We start from the raw sequence: 19,279 nt of genomic DNA on the forward strand, positions 1-19,279 counted from the left end.
TGGTCGTGATGATCAAATCTATAAATTCCAATCAAGCGACGGGGCGCCTCTATGGCGCGTCGCGCCCGGGCCGCGCTGACTGACTCGTCTCGCTCGTATCAGATCGGACCGACACCTCTCCCGAGTGGAAGTGAGCAGCTAGTGGGTTTGGTGTCCGGCGGTGGTGTCCGGCGGCCCGGGGCCAGCAGCGCGTTGCCCAACGCAACGAGAGAACCGCTCGGTATCGGTAATAGGGAGATGGCTATCTTTTGCTGCTGCTGCTGCTGCTGCTGCTGAGCCTTCACCGACCACCGCCTCCCTGCCGCCGTCCGTCCGCTCGCAGTCTCCGTGTATCGCTCACGTCCAAGGCTGCGTGTGTGTGTGTGATGAGTGGAGGGCGCCCAGCCACACCTAACCACACGCCTATCCTATTTCGTAGTTGCGTTTCTTTACGTTCCCCTTTTAACCCTCTGCACTATATGTGCAGAGGTTATGGTCGCCATGCCTAGTTTTGGAGCGAGTGAATGCGATAAATACTATAGCCTCATGCGGCCTTGCGGGCGGGTTGCCTATTCACACGGGTCCATTAGCAGCCATAAAAAAGGCAAACCCACCCACACCCGAGTGTACGTTTGTAACCATTTGCGCCAACACAGTAACCATCCAGTACGGCCCTGGTGGATTTGTGTGTGTGTGTGGGGGGGGGGGCATGATGGTGGCAGGCATGTTTTACCTCAGTGGTCAGCGCGGGAGTCGCTGTGGAGCTGCTGTTGCTGCTGCTGCAGGGGTTGGCGCCCTCGCCCCGGCCGGCCTCCTCACCTTCTCGAGGGCCGTGCATGACCGGCATGACGAGCGGCCGGAGATGGCTCGGCTCCGATAGGGCCTATCTGAGCCGCGCGCGGATCTTTTCATCTGTCCCTTTCTCTCCTCGCGTCCTCCGTCCTGCTGCTCTCCGCGAGGTCTTCATTTCTCTCACTCGTGTGCAGCGCGCGTACGCGACTCGAGTCGCCGCGTCGTCGTCGTCGTCGTCGTCGCTCGCGGAAAAAGAAACCCAACGTCTCCTCCTCCTCGGCCGGACGGAGATCCTGGGGGTAAAAAACGAGAGATAAATTAGGTGCGGTGCTGCATTTTTATCTGAAAAAGTGAACATTTTTTTAAATTATTATTTTTTTGTGCAGTGGTCACGTGAGCCGACGTAGAGTCCAAACTGTTCGCTTGTTTTATGGTTCTGGCTGTGCACCGAAAATGTCGTTTTAATATAATGTTCGCAATCTTGTTCTCATTATATTTCCCTCTTGTTTGTTTCCTCTCTGTGCGCTGCAGCCAAGTCCTGCAAGTGTTGCGCAGCGGAAGCCCCGAGCATAGGCGCTCCTCAGCTGTGAATCCTCTTTTCTCCTCCAACGAGTGCCCTTCCTCGGCCGTCGCCGCCGCCGTCGTGCGGAGCGCTGTCCGACACTTCCTCCCATTTCCTCCCCGTCATGGACGGGCGACTCGGGGCGCGCCGCGCGGACGCGAGGTTCCTTCTCGCTCGACGATGACGCGTTATATCGCCCTCCTACAAATAAGTCGATTGCGGTCGACCCGATCGTCCTCCCGTTTTCCCGCGGCGCGGCTCCCGTATTCGCGGTGATGAGAAATGCTGAAAGTGATTAAGAAGGCCCTGGCCGAGGTCGCCGCGCGCCACTCCCACTCGGCTGTAGTACATAATCGCGCAGTGTTGCCAATCCCCGGAGCTCCCAAGAAGCAGTTGACAGCCGCATTGATTGTGAAACATTTGATTGCGGTTTGGCGGCGCTCCGCGGAGCTCCCGCGAGATCTTCGCTCAGCCTTCTTACTACTCTATAAAACACGGAAAGGAAAAGAAAAACAGAAACAAGCGAACACGGTTTTTGCTGAATTTATTATTCATAGATCCCTCCCATGGCATCAAATCAAATCAGAGGATTCTAAATGGGTAAAAAAGAATGTCGGCAGTCGGCTATTAGTGCCACCTGTTCTCGGCCTGATGAAAAGTGCCATGAGTAATGGTATGGTGGTGATGTAGTAGAGCCGTGTACAGTATACGATCGCGAAGCTTCATTTGAGGCCATGTGCAAAGTTCGTTTTCTGTCGTGAGCGTGAGAAACGCGTCTGCTTCCTACTACCCTGCAAGCTCTTTAAAGCCCCACACGTGGAATTTTAAAAGCGTTAAAGAATCAGAAACAAAAGTGGTTGGTCTTGTTAAAAACAGAAAGAGGCGTCTATGAGACGCTCGTTGTTCTCTCCGTTTCGGATTTGAATGCAACAAAACGCTCCTGGAGCAAGCAGTTGGTGCGGTGTGTCTAGGGCGGTCGGACCACGGCGGAACGCGCCTGGACGAGTTGTTAGTTTAACGAGTGTAGGAAAAGTGTTGCTCATGCTCTGTTTATCCCATTGTTCCAGGTAAGTTCGTCCGCGGCCAGGGAAGATTATGGACACCCTTTATGCGTGCATCCAGGTAACACGAGACTTTTGAGTATCCCGGGTAGAGGTAGAGTATGCCGGGTAGATGTTGGCTTTGCGCAGGTATTCTTTCCAGCGCCGTAGTAGTTCTACACTTTTAGTTTGTGGAGGGGGTTCTTGTGCTTGTGGTGTATGGTATGTTGCTCTGAATTCATTAGCAGTAGTGTTATAGTAGTATTATTATTGCGGAGCTGGACCTTGTTTTTCTCCCTTTTCCACCACTTTTTCCGACTTTTTGCCTCCCGTAAGTCGTTTTGGGCCGAGGTGAGGCGAGGCAGGAGCGCGCTCATTTTAAAAACAGCTCAGCAGCACGTCATCATTCTCTTTTGATCTGAAAGTGAGATTCGAGTCGCTAACTCACAATAAAAAGGAGGCGGTGGCGCGGGTCGCGGCTGCGTCTCACTCTTTTTCCGTCTCTCCCTTTTCCTCTCTCTCACTCTTTCTCGCTGCAATTTGCCTGCAACTTATCCGGCCAGGCCCGGGGCAGGACGCGGGCAGGCCGCGGGGAAAGAGGATGTTGACGCTAATTTGCTGTCGCATCGAGAAAGCGGTGGCAAGCCGAGGAATAGGCAGGAATAGCTTTTGTGGTGGGACTTTGCGCAAAGCTCGCCCCGGCCCGGCCGCTATGCCATCCGGCTATGTACAAACGTCGTGATTTTATTATTTTCGGTGGTTTATGGTTTTACCCGAAAGGGTCTCTCGGCAGATCGCGTGACGACAAAATCGTGACTTCTTCTTCTTTTATTTCTCGGATTTTGGGCGATCGCGATCGTACACCACCAAACCACCAAGGTGGTTAATTTGATTCGCGCCGTCTAACATTCTTGGGCGGGCCTATATTTCTAATTCTTATTTTTCCCGCTGTATTTTCGTCACACACACACCTTCAATAAGTGAGAGGCTCGCGGCCCCGTCACGTGTTCGTCACACGTGTTTTGCGCGAGCGATCCCCTTTATGGGCGCTATGCTCGGCGCGGTGACAATAAAAGGGCGATCACATGTGTGTGTCCCGCGCTGCACCGCGTGGAGTATACGTGACGGGGCGGCGCGTCAAAAGCAGCCGCGAGAGGCGAGCTAGGGCAGCGCCATGGTGGTGATGACGGTGATCTAGGCGGAGCGCGCGCGTGGCGGAGGGAGGACACGGTGAACCAAAGGTGATGCTCGAGATGAAAGCCGCTCGATAATACGGGGCGGCGCGGCGCTGCTTCGGCATCGCGGCCGCGGAAGGTTGTGTGTGTGTGTGTGTGGCGGTGTCAATTTGCATGCTAATGTCGGTAAGGACTCTGCGCCACGCCACGCCCCTCCTCATCCGCGCCACTTTTCGAACGCTCTGTGCAGAGCAGTTCCGCTCGGTGTATGTGTAACGCATCTCGCTGTGTAGTATCGCGACCCGCCGAGAAGGAATAATCAAGAATGATCTATCGCTAATTTGGAATAATAAAAAGCGGCGCTGCTTCTTCGCATGGCTGCTTCTCTAATCAAACCACTCACACTCACACACATCTTCGTGTGGGGTTTGCCGGGGTGTGGAAAAGAAGAAGGGGGCGGGGAGTGCATCTGCTAGCCTCCCGCACAGCGCGCTCGGAGCTCTGTGGCTCGGGGCACATGTCGAGGCGCGGGCCGGGCTGGGGGCCGCGGCGGTGGGGCCCCGTCCCGTCCCGTCCCGCCGTACTGCCCGTCCTCTGCCCCCCGCCGCGGCCGCCGCTCGGCGCGCGCGTGTCAGCCGCGCAGCCTATTTCAATTAATTACAGTACACAGGGTCGGCCGATGGAAATCGAGTATAGAGAGGAGGACGCCCGGCGAGCGGCCGGCCGGCCGTTGTCGTGCGGTCGTATTTCCTTCCGACTTCTAACAGGAAAAAAATAAAACAAAATGCCGAGGATCGTTTGAGGAAAGTTTGTAGCCCCCAAAACTCCTCTTTCATTTGATGAAAACTTAGTAAAAGATTTAAAATTGTTATGGTTTTTAATGAAAATTTTCTTTACACTTGACAGTGTGATTTTGTCGTCCGCTCTGCGCCCCGCCCCTTCCATTTCACACGATTCCCGTCAGTAGTAGTAGTATTAGTCTACCCTCAATGATTATCTTTTACTTTTTCTCCATTTCTGTTGTTTTTTGCCCCGTCGCCGTTCCGTGACGCGCGCTCCTCCAAGGCCGAGCCTCCACGACTCGTAGCCCCGGGCGGTGAGGCGCGGCTGCCGCGCGCAGCTGGGCACCTGCAGCTGTGTTGTGCGGCGCATCGCAGCGAGGCGCGGCGGCTCGGCGGTGCGTGGAGGGCGGGGGAGAGGGGAGGCACCTGCAGCTGCATGGCTTCGCGCTGCTGCGGCCTGCTTAGCTTACCCCCTCCCCTGCCACCGCTCTTTTCTTCTAGTGCTTGCTCTTCTCTCTCCCTCTCTTGCTCTCGTACATTCGCCGCCGCTCGTGGGTTTGTTGCGTCATCCCTTTGCTTCCGATCAGTCGTCACGAAAAGGGGAGGAGAAACGAAGTAAAAAGTATGGAGGTCGCCAGTGTTCGAACCCGCAGGTCAGACACGCGTGATGTATCGTGTTGTGTTGGAGCCGTCTGAGAGGGGAGTGGAGGGGGTACGGTGTTGTCCATCATCTCGTCCGGGAGCAAGAGAGAGAGAGGGGAGTGATAGTGTTGGACATGGTCATGAGGAGGATAGAGAGCCCTGGGCGAAGGCCGATTGCAGAGTGGGGCAGGATAGAGACTTGCAGGGCGTGGCGTGGCGGGGGCGGTGCGGACGATTGCGTCCTGTTGGGGCCAACGAACCATCACCCTCATTCATCAGAGGCGATGCAATAAAACAATAATACGGCTGGGGAGGGAAGGGGGGTGGCGTAAAGTGGCGCCCGGGGCTCGTCCGTAAAGCCGCTGCCAGACTGGGGCAACGGCTGCCAGACTGACTGGGGTGCGGGCGTAAAGCTGCTGTCAGACGGACGGGGGTGCGGGCGTAAAGCTGCTGCCAGACTGACTGGGGTGCGGACGTAAAGCTGCTGCCAGACTGACTGGGGTGCGGGCGTACAGCTCAGACGGACTGGGGCACGGGCGTAAAGCTGCTGCTAGACCGTACCAGACTGGACTGGGGCACGGGCGGAAAGCTGGCGCCAGACTGACTGGGGCATGGGGCGCGAAGCTGCTGCTAGACTGACTGGGGCGCGGGAGTAAAGCTGCTGCCAGGCTGGGGCGCGGGGCGCGGGTGTACATTGGCGCCCGGGGCTCGTCCGTAAAGCTACTCGACGGCCGAGACCAGTTCGGGACCAGGGAGGACCACTCCACTCTGCTCCGGGCCCTATCGCATTTTATCATCGCCTGGGGGGTTGCCTCCTTGTTTTTAATCACGGGGGTCGGTCAAGTAAGCTCGAAATCGTGCGTCCGTCTCTCTCTCTCTCTCTCTTTCCACCTCTCCCCCCAGCTCTTGTCCGTCCGGCTGTGTGTGTGAGCCCGTCGTGCGTCCTCCGCGGGCACACAGGCGGCGGCGGCGGGAAAGGGTGTGGTGCGGTGTGCCTGCTGCGTACCGTAACGGGCTCATTGGCCTCCATTGAGCGGGGGCGCGGCGGGGCGCGGGGCGGACGTTGCGCTTTGTGAATGGCGCGGAGGTCCGGCTAGTTATTGATTGGTGCGGGGCGCGCTCGCGGCACATCCTCGTCGTCGTGGTCCTCCCTCCTCCCCCCCCCCTCTCCGCCGCGCGCTCATACGTGTTTATTACCCCGTTTATTACACGCTGTCGCACAGTTATTTAGTCGGCCGGCCCCCATCCGAGCCTTCTTCATCCTCCGCGCCACTCGACCTTTTCGTTTGGAGCGCGGCGGCGGTGGTGGCCAAAACCGCCGTAAGTGTTCGAGTTGGCTGCGTCAGTTACGGTGGCTGCTGCCCGGCCGGCCGGCCTCCCTGGCCTCCCCGCTGCGGAGGCAAGTGTGCTGCACCACGCGGGGGCCCTGCTCGGGGGCCCTGGGCGGCGGCGGTGCGCCGGCCGGGCCAAAGGGCCCCGGGGCACACGGCCGCTGCGGGGCTGGCCGGGCTGCTATGGCCACGCTACGCTGCCGCCGGCTGTGGTCCAGGCGGGGCCCGCGTGTGGTCCGGCACACAAGTTATATGTTCAAACGTACGTCAGCGGGTGAAGAGTTGTGGGGCCGGCCACCGTGCCGGGGTGGGGCGGGGCGGGGCGGGCGACCTACGTACTGGTTGAGGATTCTGAGAACGGTGATGGCTATCGGACTACTATTATATATCTGTAGTTTTGTTCATGCTTATTGTGGAGTAGTTAGATGTATGTATATTTGTTGGAGAGTTGCGGCGGCGGCCGAAATGCCCCGAAATGTCGAATTTACATTACTGTACTGTACTTGTGTCCTTTCGTTGGGAAACATGTGCCGTGTGAGAATCTAATCGTGGTGTTTGTTTCCTCTCTGTGCTTCAGGTGAGTGTCACCGACCCGCGCGGCCTCCCCGCCTGGACTCCTCCGTTGCCGTTGGGTTGACAGACCGGAGCAATGAGCGTATGTAGAGTGAGCGAGCGAGTGCGTGCGTGAATAAGTGAGTGAGTGAATGAATGAACGAACGAGTGAACGGATAGCACGAATGAACGAACGCATGGCTATACCAGGTGAGCGAATGGATGAATGAAGAAATAACTTCATACTAGAACGCGTGATGTTAGTGACGAGAGGGGCCTTGTAGATTCCGTAATTAGTGTTTCATAGGCTGTTTGAATGACTGAGAAAGTGAAGCTTTGTTACAAAGAATGCGCGATTGAATGATGAGTCGACTGAAAGGGCGATTGAATGAAGCAGTAATTGGAGTTACTCACGTAGAGTTCGATTCAATGTCATTGCACACCAGCTGTGTTTATGAAATTAGACCGCGCTTGAATTTTTGTGCCCCAGCCTTTTCCCCTGTCGGTACATTATATGTGGCGCGTCTCTACATTTCTCTCTCCGTCCTCGAACATTTTTGTCCCAGTAGCCCGACTGCATGGCCTGCATCCTTATGCCGCCGAGGCTGGGGGCGGGTCGAGGGGCGGGTAGAGACCCTCATAAGCCTAGGGGTTGGTGGAGCAGGCACGCCCCGGTTCCCGGCACCGCCCTTATTTCCATCTTTGTCGCACCCATGGTGCGGAGCGGGCAGGACAGTTCGCCTGTCCCTGTCGCACGCGCGGAGTGGACCGAGACCGAGGAGGAGGAGGAGTAGGAGGAGGTCAACATTTGGAGGCAGCATGTTGTATTGTTCGCTGCAGCAGAAGGATCCTGTCTGCTGGGAACCCTCGCTTCTCTCCTTCGCCCGCCTGCCCGCCGACGACTCCAAGCTCCCGACGCTTTTCCTCCTGCTGGCCGTAGTCACTTTTCTGAGCAGCCGCGGCCGCCGGTTCGCACATTTATTCTTTTCTACCTTCCGTTTTCTCCAGCAGCGACGCGCATTCGTCCGTCGCGCCGTCTCTTCCGCCCGCATCCGAGATTGGATCGTATACGTGAAACCATGACCCGCGACGCCGTGCCGTGGGGAAACCAAGAGTCTCTCCTTTTCTTTGCTCTGGGCGTTTTTTTCCCCTCCCGGGCTCACTCGTAGAGGTTGGAGAGGTGCGCGGCGGCGGGCTCGGCATCTGGTCACACCATTCTCATTGTGTACAAAGGTCTCCGGCGCGAGGTCCTCCTGGTCCTGCAGGGCGCAGATGGTGTCGTACGGTTCGCTCCTGCCTGCAGGACGGAGGCGGAGGCTCGCCGCCCCGCTCCGCCCCGCCCCACTCCGCCTCGCCCCCAGCAGCGTCAGCCCAGCAGCTCCGGGGACTTGAATGCCCGCATGTGCCGAGAGCACGCCGTCGAGAGGATGGGGGAGAGTAGCGTAGCGTTAGGCAAGGATGGGGAGGGGGGGGGGGCAGGGATATTAGGAACTCTTTTCATTATGATAAAAATATTATGACTACTACAGGCGGCTGTAATGAAATGATACTCTTCCAAATGTGGGGCAGAGCGCGCCTTGTGCGGCAGCTGCCTTTCCTCCCCTTCCTCGGTGTAGTACAGTTTGGTTCGTAGTACACGTAACCTACTTCGGTTCGAGGACGAGGCGACGGGCGGGGCCCGCTCGCCCCGTCCATCCGTTTGTTGGGTGATGTGGGAGTTGGGAGTCCGTCAGTGAAGCCGTGGGAGACTCATCAGCACATTGGCGAGGACGCGAAGGCCGAACCAATTGTGGGGAGGTTCTGGGGGGAAATGGACGGGCGGGGAAGAAGGGGAGATCATCAGCATTCACTATTTTCTTTTACTGAAAAAACGTTTGTCTTTTGCGCTGCTTCAGCGCCAAAAACAATCGCCGCCGCTGTTGTTCAGTACCGACGTGCGCGTATGGCGTGTGCCGCCCACGCTACGCGCGGGCGGGCGCACCCATCCCGCAAAGAGATGAAGTGTGAGAGATTCCTACACGGCGCGTGCGAACGCCTCGGCGACGTAAAGCAGTAACGATCGAACCTGGCGCGCTCGCGGTGCGTCGCGTCACGGGACCATGCGGCGCCAGGTGCAGCAGCCAATCAATGTCTGCCCACGTGTGCGCCGGCGCTGTGTGTGTGTGTTTCGCACGTTTTCGTACTCCCAAGGACTCCCGCACTCCCATTGAAGCCTTGCATGTCTGAAGGCAGAAATCATTGTCGCTGCGTGCGTCGTGTGTGTGTGAGTGTGCTTGTGTGTTGTTGTGCATGCCCCGTGTTTGTTTCGTCTGCTAATGCCATACCTCCGAGCCAGCAAGAGTCGCGATCACAGCGTGGAAGTCTTATAATGCGTATTGTCTTTGCTGTTGCAGCCGGTGGGGCGCAGCTCGCGCGAGCGGGCCATGCAGGCCGTCGAGTACTACAACAGCTCGGTGCTGCGTGCGCGCGCGGGCGCGGGGCTGGTGGGGCCCGGCCGGGCGGGTCAGCTCGCGCCCGCCCCGCACCCGGGCCACCCGGGCCACCAGGGCCACCAGCAGCCGCGACCCCTGCACACCAATGAGGCCCTCTACCGGAGCAACTCGAGCCTCGAGCTGGCGCCCGAGCACGGCCACCTCCACCAGCACCACCCGGGTGAGTCTCGGGGCCCGGCTAGCTACGCCAGGGCTCCGCTCCGCCGCGCGCCGGCGTGCTCCGTAATGACGGGGTGAATGTAGCCGGCAATTTGAGAGCCACTGTAGCTTGGGGTATGGCCGGGTCGCTCCTGGCGCGGGCGTTAACCCCCCGGGGCCCTGTTCGTCGCCCTCCTGCTCCTCCTAACGGCCTCCTCCTCCGTGTTCCCCTGCAGGCTCCGGCGGCGGCGTGCTGCGGCGCGAGTATGGCAGCCACGGCTCCATCGACGTGATCGCGTCCGGGCCGTGCCCGCTGTCGCAGAACAACCTGTCCACCAGCGAGAGCTTCTTCGCCATGCTCAAGGACTACCGGCCGGCTGTCCTCGACGGCCACGGCCGCTCCCCCGTGTCGGGCCACGGCCACGCGCCCCACAACGGCGCGCTCAACGGCGGGCACAACGGATCGCACAACGGCGCGCTCAACGGTGGGCACCACGGCGGACACCACGGCGGCTCGGCCGGGCACTCGATGCCCGACGGCCCCATGTCGGTGGAGGACGCGCACTCGCCGTGTTCGGACAGGTAAGTGTCAGATCCCCCCGCGATCAGTGGCACTCCGCCTTCTAGCCGCTGCCGGATAGGGCCATCACGAGGGGCGCAAGCGCAAGGCGGTGGACTGAGCCCGTCGCGAGTAACTGTCGTCGTCTAACCCCTTATTGTCCCCGCTCTTCTGTGTAGGAACAACAGCGCCACCAACACGAGCCCCAAGCTTCGCCTCAAGCTGCACCGCTTTTGGGGCGGCGGTGGCGCCAGTGGCGCCAGCGGGGCGCAGACCAACGGCGCCGTGGCTCCCGCGGTGTCCTCCGGGAGCGCGCCGCCTCCGTCGTCCGCGCCGGCCGCGGGCCCCGCCGGTGCCAACGGCGCGGCCCAGGGCAAGCCGAGCCGGAGCAGCAGCGGCGCGAACGTGGCGGCCGAGGACTCGGCGGTCTCGACCTGGGGCGCGGCGGCCGTCGCCGTGGCCGTGGCGGGCGACGCGGACAGGGAGAGCCGGCGGCGCTGCGCCGCTTTCGCGCACTACGACGTGCAAAGCATCACGGCCAACCTCAGCTACGCGGCCAGGCTGCGGGGACTGCTGCTGGCGCGACGCAGGAACACCACGACGGGAGCCTCGGCCGCCTCCATGCTCGGTGCTCCGCGCTCCACCACGCCCGACACGACAACGTCTGGCGTGGACTCAGGCGACGAGGACCTCGGCGATGGCAACGCCAACCACCTGCTGGAGAACTGCCCCTTCTTTCGCAACGAGGTGGGTGGCGAGGGCGAGCGCGTCGTGTCGCTGACCCGCTGCATCCCCGTCGGCGCCGCCCCCACCCCGGGCTCCACCTCCGCCCCCGGGTCCGCCCCCGCGCCCCTGCACAGGCCCGCGCTCGCGTGCGGGGTGTCGGTGCTCGAGTTCCCCCCCGGAGAGACCCACTGGAAGCCCGGCATGGGCTGTTGTCCCTACCAGCGGCCGCCCCCGCACGCCGCCATCGAGAGCGTGGACCAGGGCGCATTGTACTACAGGCAGTTTTTCTATGGCCAAGGTTAGTCGCACTCTGTCTTGGGAGGGTGTGTCTGTCGACTGTGTGGTCTAAGCCCAGATTTACTGTTATATCGTTATCGTTGGTGTAATTATTTTATTTGTGTTGTTATCTGTTCCAGAGCACCAAAATTGGTTTGGCATGGATGACACACTTGGTCCAGTTGCTGCCAGTATCAAGAGGGAAGTAGTGGAACGCCCTGGGAAGTTATCTTCAGACTCAAGTGGTGGTGCGCCACCCCAACCGGTGTATCAATATAGAGTGCTTATACGCACTAGTGAGGTGAGTGATTCATGAATATTTGATTGTGTAACAAATGCTTGAGGTATGAAAATTAAAATAATGTAGTGTAATTTATCTGTTCTAGCTGCTAACTTTAAGAGGTTCAGTTTTGGAGGATGCCATTCCAAACCTCAAGACTACCAGTAACAACAATAACAATAATAATACAAATAAAGATAATAATAAAGCTATGATGAACACTAAAGAGGTTCTAGAATATGTTGCACCCGAATTAAACTTGCCATGGTCAGTGTCAATTTTTATATCAGAAAAAACCTGTTGCTAGTAGTAGTTTTTTTTTTGTTGCTGTTTTTTTGTGTGTTTTTTTTTAATATTACTTGATATGTTTTTTACTCTTCAGTTTAAGACTGGGTGTTGCATCACCTCAGACAGAAGAGCAGTTATTGAAATTAGATGAACAAGGGTTATCAAACCATTACAAAGTAGGTATTATGTATTGTCGAGCTAGCCAGGGCACTGAAGAAGAGATGTACAACAATGAGGATGCTGGGCCAGCTTTCCAAGAATTTTTAGAAACAATTGGACAACGTGTTCGCCTGAAAGGGTTTGATAAATACAAAGCAGGACTTGACAATAAGAGTGAGTATACTTTTATGCTTTCTTTCAATGAATTTTCTGGAACTATTGTCAGCGACATTATTTTGTTTCTTTTTGCAGCTGATTCTACAGGACTTTACTCTGTTTATGCCCAGTATCAAGATTGTGAAATAATGTTTCATGTTTCAACAATGCTTCCTTTTACACCTAATAATAGACAACAGGTTGGTAACATCAATCTTAAGTACACTAAAAGACCACTTAAACAGTAAATTTGCACAGGGTCAAAAGATTTAATGGAAGTGGGTTTTACTGTGTATTTATTACATGTATAGTTTTTATACCTTGCTAGTTCTGCTTTACACTTTTAATTCCACATTGTTACAGCTTCTAAGAAAGCGCCATATTGGTAATGACATAGTAACTATAGTATTTCAAGAGCCTGGTGCTCAACCTTTTACACCAAAGAATATTCGTTCTCAATTTCAACATGTTTTTATCGTCGTGCGAGCAAATAACCCTTGTTCTGACAACACTCAGTACAGGTAAAGGTTTTATTGTTGATTGACTGTGTTTTCATATTCAATGATTGAAAGACTAATCAAATTATTTTGAATTTTATGCTGTAGTGTGGCTGTAAGTAGATCAAAAGAAGTTCCAATTTTTGGTCCACCTATTAAAGATGGAGCTACATTTAGGAAAGGAAAAGCATTTTCTGATTTTCTTTTAGCTAAAGGTATTTGTAATATTGATTTTTGAGTTAAGCTTTAAATTCAAATATTTTGAAGTTAAAAATATTGTTGTTCTGTTTGCCAGTTATCAATGCAGAGAATGCTGCTCATCGTTCTGAAAAGTTTGCAACAATGGCAACTCGGACAAGGCAGGAGTACCTGAAGGATCTTGCCAATAATTATACTGTTACCACATTAGTTAAAACTGGACAAAAGTTCTGTATGTACTCAAAAGCTAGAAATTTTGATGTATCATTAATTGTTCAGCATCATTATTACTTATAATAACCAATGATTCTTTTCTCTCCTATTTAAAGCCATGCTTTCATTTAGCAGTAAAAAAAGCAAAGATAAGGATAGAGCATCAGCAAGACCTGCTCGATTTCTACCTGATGCAACTCAGCGGGGAGCACTTTGCTGGCAAGTTGTTTTAGAAGATAGTGGGCAATCAGCTCTTGTTGACTGCTTCCTCGCAATATCTGCAGATTCTGTGGTTTTAGTTGAAGACAGAAGTAGAGAAGTAGTCTTTGTTACACCTTGCTCCTCAGTTTTAGGATGGGCAGCAAATGGAAATAGGTGAATACATCATTACTCCTCTTCTCTGTGTATATATTTAATTTAACTCCAAATGTGAATTATATTTCATTTTCAAAATGTTTTCAGCTTGAGATTATACCACCATCAAGGGGAATGTACTCGACTACATTTGAAGGAGTCAGGGGGAACAGAATTAGTTGAGGTGATGGTTAGACTAAGAAGTGTGACATCAGGAAGTGTAGCTCAAGAACTAGCATTACGGCGGAATAACATGGGACAACTTGGCTTCCATGTACAGCCAGATGGTGTTGTTACACAAGTTGAAAGTCATGGTCAAGCTTGGCAAGCTGGCCTTCGTCAAGGTGCCCGTTTAGTAGAGGTAAAGAACAAGAACTTGAATTTTTTGAATGTTTTTTATGAGATTCTATTCTTTACTTTATTTCTAAATTCAAATTCTTATTAACTCATCAGATTTGTAAAGTAGCTGTTTCAACCTTGTCCCATGATCAAATGGTTGATCTACTCAAAACATCAGTGCTGGTCACAGTTACTGTCATTCCTCCTCTTCATGACGGATCCCCCAGAAGGTATGTGGGTTTTGGTTTTATAATGTGGCTCTGGTTGAGTTTGAGATTGAAAGGCTTCAAATTGCACTGTATTTATGTTATTTTAGGGGTTGCAATTTACCCAATTGTAAATACAACGCTGAAAATTATGAGGGTGATTATGAAAATCTTGCTAATGGAAATGAAGAAGGAACTGTGGCTTCGCCCGTGGCAGGAGGCCTGCACAATGGTAAAAATAGTCCTCGCAAAGGATCAGCTCAACTGCAACAGGTTGTCCCAGGCAACCACCGCCGAAGGTATGCATCTTCTCATGTAAATCTCGATATTCTGTAGCGGCCCTCTTTTTCAACTATTCTTTAATTGTTGTAATCTCTTTCTTCAGATATGAAAGGAGCTTTTCTCCACCCAGATCTAGTAATAGTTCAGGATACGGAACAGGAAGTAGCAGCAAGTCTTTTACAGGAGTTGACAGATTCTCATCCTCAGTCGAGGTATGTTCTCTTATTCCACATTCACATTACTCTTATCTTAATTTACGTCCCACCCCTCTACCAGAGCTGCTGTCACATTTTACAATGTTGGTCCCTCAGGGTGCGTTGACAAATTGTTTGGGTGGACATACTGATGATCGGTGGTATGAGCTCTTAGAATCATCTGATACATCAGATCCACCAAGACTGTCCCGTGAATCTCCACCACCTTTACCAGCAAGGCTGGGTTCTACTTGTGCAAGTGCCTTCCAGCTGGTTACCCCTAATGGGCAGGGGAAGGCTAATGCTAATACTGGCCCTGTTCATCACAACAAGGTGTGTAGGGGTGGGAGAAACTCTAGCTGGATGGTGTTGTCTCACAGAGGGATTCCTAAGCTGTGCTAAGAAATGGCCCAAAAACCTGGTTTTGCTCAGAGATCATATGATTGATTTATCTAAATTTCTTCCCTTGGTGTTTGGTTTCGTCACGAGATTAACATAGTAATAACTAATTTCCAAATACCTTACTGTCTTAAGTTCTGCAAGATGTGACAAGTTAACATTGGCTTTGGTGATGGGGCTCCTACTTGAGAAAAAGTTAGAATTTAAAATTGACGGGAGAACTGATTTATTTGGTCAGATTAGATATTTTTTTAAAATATCTGAATATGAATGAGCAGTTTTAAATACCAGATTAGCAATTAGAACAGAAATGGGAAAATCAAAATGGAAAAGAAAAGAAAAACTTTGCAACTCGCAGGTTCAAGTCAGCCACTCGCTGCCATTGCCTCATGCAAACTACTCACAACCCTTGGCGATATTACCATCGAAGACCTTCAAAGTTGGGGACAGGGTGCGATGCGGTGACGCATCAGTTGACAGGAATGCTTTCCCCCGTCATGAAAATGCCAAGAACAGAGGCTCCAAGGTGGGTGATAAAACCCCAACCCCAGGCTCAAGCTTACTGCTTCAAAGTTAAAACACAATTCCTGCACTGGTTGCTTCTGATAACACTATGCACTGCCTAATCTTGCATTTACTTTGCTTATCCCAACACCACAAGACACCCTGTTTGTGCCCTACTTTTCTGTTTGAAAACCTATTATGTAATTATAGTTCTTGGCTTTGCATTATCGTATTACAGCAGTTTTGGTGTACACTTTTCTAGCAGCTCACATGCCCATGTCACTCTTAATCTATATCTTACAGCATGCTTAAATCTGATTTCAACTAAACTTGTGTATTTACCGTTAACACCTTTGTGTTCTTGCAGGTTGATTATTCGGGCATAAGTGATATGAGTAAGTCTGCTAGTCTTCCCTTAGAAGTGGCAAGTGCTGGTCTGCGAGGCCTTGTCATAAGTGATGGTCACTCAACAGACACAAGTTCAACCAGTGAGCGGCTGTGTGGTGTTCACAGTGAAGGTGATCTTTTTTTAAAAGCTATTAAAAAAAAGAGAAACTTATTCTTTTTATGACAGTTTTCACTTGGAATAAGGTTTTTTATTTTTTCTTCCTCCTTTTTTAGACGATTTGTCTGCCAGTAGTAACAGCATGTCACCGGGTATACGCCGGGCAAGTAAACTGTCAAATTCATCGGTCACTCCTACTCCATCCAATAGCAGTCGAAACCAAAGTCCTCGACCACGTGATGCGGGTGAAGCTCGTCTTCGGCCAGGAGTAACTCCCCGGTCTACTCAGAGAAACAGTGCCAACTTACATAATTCAACCCTTCAGGAGGATCTCATGAGACTTATCAACCCTGATTATATGGCTGATGAAGACGGTACTAGCAGCCATGTAAGTTCTTAACTAATTTGTTCTAGATTGTTCCAGAAGTTTAATTTAAATTTAAAACACTGAAATAGCAATTTTTTTACACTGTAAGCCATAACTTTATGTTGTTAACCAGGAAAAAAACACATCATCACTTGGAAAGATCCGTAGTAGTGGTATGGGCAGTGTTGGTAGTTTAGGAAGCATTGGGAGCGCCAATGGAAATACTCCAGACAACCTACCTCACGCCAAATCAAGATCACGAGAAAATCTTTGTGGAACAAGTAGTTCTGTGCTGGAACCAACTCCTGCAACCGCACCTGTTGGAGGAGAACCTCCAAATGAAGTTATTCTTACTACTGCTCGACCTGCTACAGTTATTTCAAATGCTTCAACAGCCTCAAGTCCAGCCCCCAGTGAAATTAAGCTGACGAAAGAGGAGAGGTTTGTATTATTACGAAAATCTCACTGAGTACTCTTTCCTTTCTGTTATGGTCTTCTATATTTTGAAACACTCAATTGCTATTGTAGGTTGTCACCTCGAGTTTCAAAACCAATATCTAACAACGGAGGCTGCAAATCATCATTGTCCTCTCTTTCACCACTGCCCCTTCCTGATACCAGAGATATGGATTGGCCTAGTCTTGTTGACACTGCAACACGTGCTATGCTGAATGTTGCTGAAAATGTGGAGATTGGAGATGGAAACAGTTCTTCAAACAATGAGCCCCTAGCTAATTGGGTCGAAGATGTTGCCGAACGATTGGGCCTGGATAGAAGGTATCAAACAAATAATCTAAAAATAGTAATTGTAAAAGTTTGTTTGCCTATTTCAAAGTCTATATTTTTATAATTTCTATTTTAGTGGTGGAATACGGAGTGTCTCGGACCTGGAGAGACAACTCACTCAATTGCAGGCACGGTTATCACATGAAACTCACTTGCGTCGCTCTCTGGAAGATGAAGTCAGGAGACTTCGTGATGAAAATCGCCGTTTGCATGATGAGTCCCAAGCAGCTGCGCAACAGCTTCGTAGATTTACTGAATGGTTTTTTCAAACTATAGACCGCCAGTAATGTTGGATTTGTTATTCATTCTTTTAACAAGCTCAGATATTGCTTTCGGATGTGATTTTTTCTGTCATCTCCATGAACAAAAGTAATAATTGAAGCAAGAAACTGTCTTTAACTATTCCCACCTATACACAGTGATTGCACAGTTTTCATGAAAATGACCAAACAGCAGTATTTCACTATTAAATGAATACCTGTATTCTTGATCTCCATTAAGTCAGATCTTTTTTATATCTCCTTACTATGTTACCATTGTCTTTGGTATGTGATTTCTTTACTTCTTCCCTTCTTAAGTGCACCAGTTCAAGTAAAGGTTTTGAACATGTTTTACCATGTTTTCTTGTGAATTATGTGTAAAGTGTATATTAGAGTGAGCTACACCTCATTTGTATTATTGTATAATATCATATTTGTATATAAGTAGAAATTCTTGCAAGATATGTGATCACCTGATGATGACTGATTTAATATTGCTCATTAAACCAGGCTGAATATTTAACCTCTATGGTAATACATTGCACTTAAGATACTATAATTGCAAATGTAAAACCTCCACAAGCTTTCAGAGTAATTTAACTGTTAGGTGTGCCAAAATGTTATCTGGGGAAATAGCAGTGCTGTCAGTCTCTCATGGAAAATGTCTAGTCCTTGTTCAAGGAGTCATTCAATGTATAGTAACTCTTTAGTTAATCAAAAATGATTTTATACACTCTATATTTGCGTTTTAACACTAAACAAGTATATATCTAAAATTTAGCCTCAGTCAGATTAGAATTCATGATTATCAATAAACATCTGTTACCTAAGCTGAGTCATTGTGGACTCTGTGATTTACATTTATGTCCATGTTGAAATAGTTTTTGATGTCAAAAGTGATAAGGTAGCATAATTTCACCGTAGGAATTCAAACAAGGACTTCCAAGGATTTTATTTCATTCCCGATCGTAAGCTATAAATGTAAGTTGTTTCTGTGCCTTGTTCCATGTCTTGCTACATCAATTGTTTAATATGAAGCTATCAACTTGTTCAACTTTCCACAATGTGTATTCACAAGTAAACCAGCAGTATTTATCATTATACAAAAAATGGAACACAAGTCTCATTATTCTAGTTCTTTCTTATAAGTGTGTAAGAGTAGAGTAATATTACCATTCTTATAAATCTTTTTACGTAAACCAAAGAGACACATTCAAAAAGGGCTATACTGAAGTGTATGTGTATAAATATATTTTTGTAAAAGTAATTGACATTGTTCATTTACGTCCCTGTTTGTAGCTACACAATATAGCTACAGCCGACAGTGCCCGAGTCAGCTTAAACTGAACCATCTATAGACGAATTCATTACTTCCGCCAATGCTAGAATATCAACCAGAAGTAAACAGCGATAAGAACTAAAGCGTAAACGAAAGATATCAATGCCTCTCCGAAGTTCTCGCCCTGTCCAAACGCTTGGAGGGAAAGGGGGGCCGCGGGGGCCCGATTCAGAAAAGCATTGTCTACCCTCCAGGCGTTTTCAGCGACAATCATCGACCCACGCCTAGATTGACACGACGTCACTTCTTAGCTTTAGAAAGGATTCGTGAGCCTTGGGTCAAAAGGAGCCTAAACCTAAAGTCCCCGTCACGACAGACGCATTAGAGAGAAGCCGTGGCCTACCTCGCAGGCGTCCAAGCGACAACTCGTGTCGCGGCGACAAAAGTGGTAGTAGACACGTCCCTGTTTATGGACACAAAAATGTGGACTCAAGTGGGGCAACATACGATGTCCGACGCCACCAGCCACACGCCCCGTTTGTAGCTAAACAGTTGTAGCTACGGTCGACATGACCGCATGCAGCTGCTAGCTCTCGGAGCGCCTGGTGGGTAGGCAACTTCTCGTATGTAGTGCATGTGTGTTCTGCGGGCTGGCCTACCTTGAGCTCGCAGGCGCTCACTTCCCTTTTTCGCTGAACGAATCTTAGAAAAATCGGATGTACTTTCTAGATGGTCCCTATTATTGCTCTCCCCATTTGCCGTCCCCTACCCCTCTCCTGCTCCCCACCCCGCATTTGCCGCGCATTTATAAAAACGTAAATAAACAGTAAAAATCGGTGTAAACGATCTGCGTCGTCTGCTCAATTCCGATAATACCTACTCATTTAATTGGCCATAGGATTCTAATCAGAGTTTTAGAGTGGACATCGCCGCTTTTCGATATTAATCGCAAGGTATAGTGATAGTG

At 51.0% G+C, this 19,279-nt stretch overlaps 1 protein-coding gene across 7 annotated transcripts in view; it reads left to right on the forward strand.

Annotated features, from left to right (window-relative positions):
* Positions 1 to 18,300, forward strand: part of LOC113204238 (signal-induced proliferation-associated 1-like protein 3) — a 41,839-nt gene extending 23,539 nt beyond the window's left edge. Inside the window, exons 2-25 of one of the 7 annotated variants that reach the window (XM_052267692.1) lie at positions 2,401 to 2,455; positions 6,881 to 6,958; positions 9,249 to 9,507; positions 9,722 to 10,067; positions 10,224 to 11,068; positions 11,187 to 11,347; positions 11,433 to 11,593; positions 11,709 to 11,947; positions 12,026 to 12,129; positions 12,293 to 12,450; positions 12,535 to 12,641; positions 12,722 to 12,856; positions 12,954 to 13,212; positions 13,300 to 13,552; positions 13,645 to 13,760; positions 13,847 to 14,035; positions 14,122 to 14,230; positions 14,330 to 14,545; positions 14,970 to 15,137; positions 15,483 to 15,633; positions 15,737 to 16,008; positions 16,121 to 16,428; positions 16,516 to 16,764; positions 16,850 to 18,300. In XM_052267692.1, the coding sequence (XP_052123652.1) occupies positions 6,953 to 6,958; positions 9,249 to 9,507; positions 9,722 to 10,067; positions 10,224 to 11,068; positions 11,187 to 11,347; positions 11,433 to 11,593; positions 11,709 to 11,947; positions 12,026 to 12,129; positions 12,293 to 12,450; positions 12,535 to 12,641; positions 12,722 to 12,856; positions 12,954 to 13,212; positions 13,300 to 13,552; positions 13,645 to 13,760; positions 13,847 to 14,035; positions 14,122 to 14,230; positions 14,330 to 14,545; positions 14,970 to 15,137; positions 15,483 to 15,633; positions 15,737 to 16,008; positions 16,121 to 16,428; positions 16,516 to 16,764; positions 16,850 to 17,060 (5,022 nt within the window). In that variant the 5' untranslated portion in view covers positions 2,401 to 2,455; positions 6,881 to 6,952 and the 3' untranslated portion in view covers positions 17,061 to 18,300. The remainder of the gene's footprint in view (positions 1 to 2,400; positions 2,456 to 6,880; positions 6,959 to 9,248; positions 9,508 to 9,721; positions 10,068 to 10,223; positions 11,069 to 11,186; positions 11,348 to 11,432; positions 11,594 to 11,708; positions 11,948 to 12,025; positions 12,130 to 12,292; positions 12,451 to 12,534; positions 12,642 to 12,721; positions 12,857 to 12,953; positions 13,213 to 13,299; positions 13,553 to 13,644; positions 13,761 to 13,846; positions 14,036 to 14,121; positions 14,231 to 14,329; positions 14,546 to 14,969; positions 15,138 to 15,482; positions 15,634 to 15,736; positions 16,009 to 16,120; positions 16,429 to 16,515; positions 16,765 to 16,849) is intronic. The other 6 variants (XM_052267684.1, XM_052267699.1, XM_052267706.1 and 3 more) reach the window with 6 other exon arrangements.
* The last annotated feature ends 979 nt before the right edge of the window (positions 18,301 to 19,279 follow it).

Source organism: Frankliniella occidentalis, unplaced genomic scaffold (genome assembly GCF_000697945.3).
Source record: "Frankliniella occidentalis isolate FOCC.00 unplaced genomic scaffold, Focc_3.1 Scaffold4, whole genome shotgun sequence".
Classification (NCBI taxonomy): domain Eukaryota; kingdom Metazoa; phylum Arthropoda; class Insecta; order Thysanoptera; family Thripidae; genus Frankliniella; species Frankliniella occidentalis.